This window comes from Chaetura pelagica, unplaced genomic scaffold (assembly GCF_000747805.2).
Source record: "Chaetura pelagica isolate M959 unplaced genomic scaffold, ChaPel_1.0 scaffold270, whole genome shotgun sequence".
Classification (NCBI taxonomy): domain Eukaryota; kingdom Metazoa; phylum Chordata; class Aves; order Apodiformes; family Apodidae; genus Chaetura; species Chaetura pelagica.
The window spans coordinates 419132-423273 of NW_009951925.1; the positions used below are offsets into that span (position 1 = coordinate 419132).

Genomic DNA, 4142 nt, shown 5'->3' on the forward strand with positions numbered 1-4142 from the left:
GGTGGCCATGGCAGTTGAACAGGCAGGGCTGTGTGCCCCAGCACACCAGCCGGCCTGGCCAGGTGCCACTTTTCCATTTGCGCGCGTCTAAACCAGCCCCGGCCAGAGGAAACCACAGCAGCGTGGTCAGTCCCGGGGCCCAGCCCCACATGGGGTGTCCCAAGGGAGCACTGTGGCACTGCTGGGGCTCCCAATGCCAGGACAGCCACTCCCAGCCCCCCTCTGCAGCCCCTGGAGCCACGCTGACCACAGGATGTGCTTTTGGCAGTGCCAGTGGTGAGGAACTCCCCACTGTTGGCAGGGATAAGAAATGCACTGGGCTGTCAGTGCTGGAGGGATCCCGGCTGCAGCAGCAGCCAGTGCCAGGAACCGGGCCCCAGCCTCTTTCTGGCAGCAGGGACCTTGTGTCCTCCGGCCCCGGTCACATCCTGCCAAGGAGCTGGGCCTCCCTGGAGGCTGCTGCAGCAGGCAGCTGGGTTGGGACCATGTCCCAGCTGTGTCCTGGCTCTTGGGGAAGCTGAGCTAGAAGCAGCTTGGCCAGGAGGACCAGCCCCATGGGACCCAGTGCTCTGCCCAGTAGCCAGAGGGCAGGGATGCTGTGGCAGAGGTCTCAGCCCCACAACTGCCAGAGATAGGCTGGAGGATGCTGCTGAGACACCCACAGAAGTTGTAGGAACCTAAAGACAACAGGTCTTCCCATCCTCAAAGAGCCCCAAGGCTAGGGACAAGGGCAGAGCTGCAGAAAGGACGTTGTGGTACTGGGGCAGGCATCGGGGCAGTGCATTGGTGCCCACTCCAGCCTGTGAAACTTGGGACACTGGGAAGGGCCCTAAGCTTGCTGGGAGGACAAGGGGGTGCAGGTAGAGAGAGGGGGGTTTATTGTCATGGCAGGTGCGCTCCTCATGGACAGGGCCATGGACAGTCCCAGCAGGACACAGAGTAGAGCACCCATAGGGACTAACACTGCCAGGCTCCCAGTGGGAGCCTGCCCACTACTCCCAGTGTAAAAAGTCAGTTCCAGGGACTGCACGAGAAACAACCAGGTAGGTCTTCCTCACTCCTCCTCCTCCTCTTCCTCCTCCTCTAGGGCTATGGGCTCGCGGCCAACTGGCCCTGCGCTGCTGCGCTGGATGGAGACGATGCCACTCAGGAAGGCATAGCCCAGCATGGCCGCCAGCCCCACCAGCACCGACAGCAGCTGGTTGCGCCATTTGTGGGGGTCCTCCTCTGTCTCACCTCCGTCGGCACCTGCAGCCCGCGGGACACTGGCCAGGGGCTCACCTATGGGGGCAGAGTTGGGGTGTGAGGAGGGGATGGGTCATCCTGAGCCCCCCTGGCCAGGCGGGAGGGGACACATCTCACCTCCATCCCAGGGGAAGTAGAGGCTGAGGATGGAGGTGCAGTAGTTGCACAGGTTCTGCAGGGATTTCAGGTGCTGCTGCAGTTTCCCGTTGGGCAGCTTTGCCTTCAGGAGCGGCGCCAGGCGGCTGAAGACGAAGGCATCAAGGGAGGCTGGCCTGGGGCACAGAGACCTGCCACTGTGCTACCATCCCTCCCTCCGTCCCCACCCAAAGCCAATCAGACACATCAGCCACCCCCAGCCCCTTGCCCACAGTGGATCCGTGGGAGGGCTGTCTGCTTCCAGCCCCTGAAGTGGGGGCAAGGAGAGCAGGATGATCCCATCCCATGGCTGGGCAGCAAGACGTAGGGTCTCGGTCCTGCCTGGGTGCAAGGGGCTCTCGGGCCCTGAACCTCCTGCCCCCTATGGCCACCTACGAGTCACCGAAGAAAAACTTCTGGGAGCCAAGGCGCTGGGACAGGAGTGTCAGGCATTCCCGAGCATCCCGGTAGAGCTGGAGAAGGAGGACAGAGGGCTGTCACCCACCCGGCCCACATGGCAGACCTCAGTGCTATGGGGAGCAGGAAGGGGGTGTTAAGCCAGAGTGAATCCTGGACCGCTGTGAAGATTTTGGCCTTGCATGGATCCCACTGGGCACCCTCTAAAGGACACACTGTGCCCAGATTGCCTCCTCTCACCTCCTTCTCCAGCTTCTCCTCATCCTCCATGTAGCTGTCTCCCCACATGAGCTGCAGCCGTTCCAGGTGCTGCTTGTGCATGCAGTTGGGCAGGAAGAAGTTCAGGGGGAAGGGAATGGTTTCTGCGTACCATTTCCGTGTGTGCTCCACGTAGTTCTTTGTGTCCACCCAAAAGGTGTGGATCTGCAGCAGAGGACAACGCGTGCCTGGGCCATGGTGGGGCTGGGGCCAGCGCAGACTCTGACAGTGCTGGAGACCCCACACCCAGCATGGGACCAGCTGCCCCAGTGACTATGAGGGGCTGAGGGAGCACCATGATCAAGGCCAGACCCCAACCCAGGCTGCACAACCCCCTACTGTCATGCAAGACCTCCAGCCCCCTGATCCCTGCTACCAGTGCCCCAAACACTGGGATTTTGCTGCTTGCAGCATTCTCCTGCCTGGTGGGCACACATCTGAGCCCACCAGCATCACTCCAGGGAGCAGATCCCATCCGCGGTGAGATGACCTCTCCCATGATCCCCCTGGGACATTTCCACTCACCAACACAGGCAGCAGTTTCTCCTCCAGCAGGGACACAAAGGCCAGCGAGTCGGCCCCTTGCGTGGCTGAGAGGTCGTAGTCAGCGTTGTACTTCTGCAGAGCCAAGGCCATGGCTGCAGCCAGCGGGGACACGGCAAACCCTTTGCCTTGCAGGCAAAGCCCAGCCCACCCTTCCCAGGGGAATGCAGTGCCCTCCATCCCCCCTGCCCAGATGGAGGAGGACCCCTGCCTCCCCCTACCTGCTTCCTGAGGTGAGTTATGATCTGCTGTGGTTTGGAGATGGTGCCCTCATCCCGCGTCTTCAGCGCCGGCAGGCACCCTGTGGGCAGGGAAGGGGTGACTGCAGGGGGGTGCCCAGGCTGCCACCTGCTGTGAGTGAGGGGGGCGGGGGGCTGTGGGGATGTGCCGTGGTGACGACCCCCACGCTGGGGTGAGGGGGCAGAGGGAGGGGCACGCAAGGTGGGGCAGGGGGGCACAATGATGCAAGGGCTGGGGGCAAGAGGATGAAAGTGGCATGTGATGGGATCCAGGGAACGAGCTGGGACAAGGGGGGTGCCATGGGGAGGGGCTGCAATCGGGTAGGGGGGTGCAATGCATAGGGCAGGGGTTGCAATGGGGCAGGGGGTGCCAGCGCGGAGGGGGGGGAGTCCCGCCGGACTCTGCCCCGCACCATCCCGCACCACATCCCACTGCCCCTCACCGCTCCATCCCGCACCACTCTGCCCCGCACCATCCCGCACCACATCCCACTGCCCCTCACCGCTCCATCCCGCACCACTCTGCCCCGCACCATCCCGCACCACATCCCACTGCCCCTCACCGCTCCATCCCGCACCACTCTGCCCCGCACCATCCCGCACCACATCCCACTGCCCCTCACCGCTCCATCCCGCACCACTCTGCCCCGCACCATCCCGCACCACATCCCACTGCCCCTCACCGCTCCATCCCGCACCACTCTGCCCCGCACCATCCCGCACCACATCCCACTGCCCCTCACCGCTCCATCCCGCACCACTCTGCCCCGCACCATCCCGCACCACATCCCACTGCCCCTCACCGCTCCATCCCGCACCACTCTGCCCCGCACCATCCCGCACCACATCCCACTGCCCCTCACCGCTCCATCCCGCACCACTCTGCCCCGCACCATCCCGCACCACATCCCACTGCCCCTCACCGCTCCATCCCGCACCACTCTGCCCCGCACCATCCCGCACCACATCCCACTGCCCCTCACCGCTCCATCCCGCACCACTCTGCCCCGCACCATCCCGCACCACATCCCACTGCCCCTCACCGCTCCATCCCGCACCACTCTGCCCCGCACCATCCCGCACCGCATCCCACTGCCCCTCACCGCTCCATCCCGCACCACTCTGCCCCGCACCATCCCGCATTGCATCCCACTGCCCCTCACCGCTCCATCCCGCACCACTCTGCCCCGCACCATCCCGCACCACATCCTACTGCCCTTCACCGCTTCGTCCCGCCCCGCATCCCACTGCCCTGTACCGCTCCACACTGCTCCGCACCTTTTCATGGAAAGGAAACAGGGATTT

At 64.1% G+C, this 4142-nt stretch overlaps 3 protein-coding genes across 3 annotated transcripts in view; 2 read left to right on the plus strand and 1 right to left on the minus strand.

Annotated features, from left to right (window-relative positions):
* LOC104387394 (glucosylceramidase-like) overlaps positions 1-943 on the plus strand; it is a 4343-nt gene extending 3400 nt beyond the window's left edge. Inside the window, exon 11 of the mRNA XM_009996160.1 lies at positions 892-943. Within this exon, the coding sequence (XP_009994462.1) occupies positions 892-943 (52 nt within the window). The remainder of the gene's footprint in view (positions 1-891) is intronic.
* A 111-nt stretch (positions 944-1054) lies between these two features.
* On the minus strand, positions 1055-3139 carry MTX1 (metaxin 1). The gene is made up of 7 exons (XM_009996172.1): positions 3057-3139; positions 2820-2946; positions 2581-2673; positions 2038-2220; positions 1777-1853; positions 1363-1517; positions 1055-1281 (listed from the first exon to the last, which is right to left on the minus strand). The coding sequence occupies exons 1-7, from the start codon at positions 3137-3139 to the stop codon at positions 1055-1057; spliced, it is 945 nt and encodes a 314-aa protein (XP_009994474.1).
* The window catches only part of THBS3 (thrombospondin 3), an 8199-nt gene continuing 7194 nt past the window's right edge, over positions 3138-4142 (plus strand). The window contains exons 1-2 of the mRNA XM_009996184.1: positions 3138-3158; positions 3228-4071. Of these exons, the coding sequence (XP_009994486.1) occupies positions 3138-3158; positions 3228-4071 (865 nt within the window). The remainder of the gene's footprint in view (positions 3159-3227; positions 4072-4142) is intronic.

Excerpts from the sequence above, each read along its gene's own strand:
- MTX1 (XM_009996172.1), bottom strand. The coding sequence starts at position 3,139 with ATGGCACCCCCCTTGTCCCAGCTCGTTCCCTGGATCCCATCACATGCC. Across the intron at positions 2,947-3,056 it reads CCCCCAGCCCTTGCATCATT|GTGGCAGCCTGGGCACCCCC; the intron begins GTGCCCCCCTGC and ends CACTCACAGCAG. Across the intron at positions 1,518-1,776 it reads AAGTTTTTCTTCGGTGACTC|GCCAGCCTCCCTTGATGCCT; the intron begins GTAGGTGGCCAT and ends TCTGTGCCCCAG.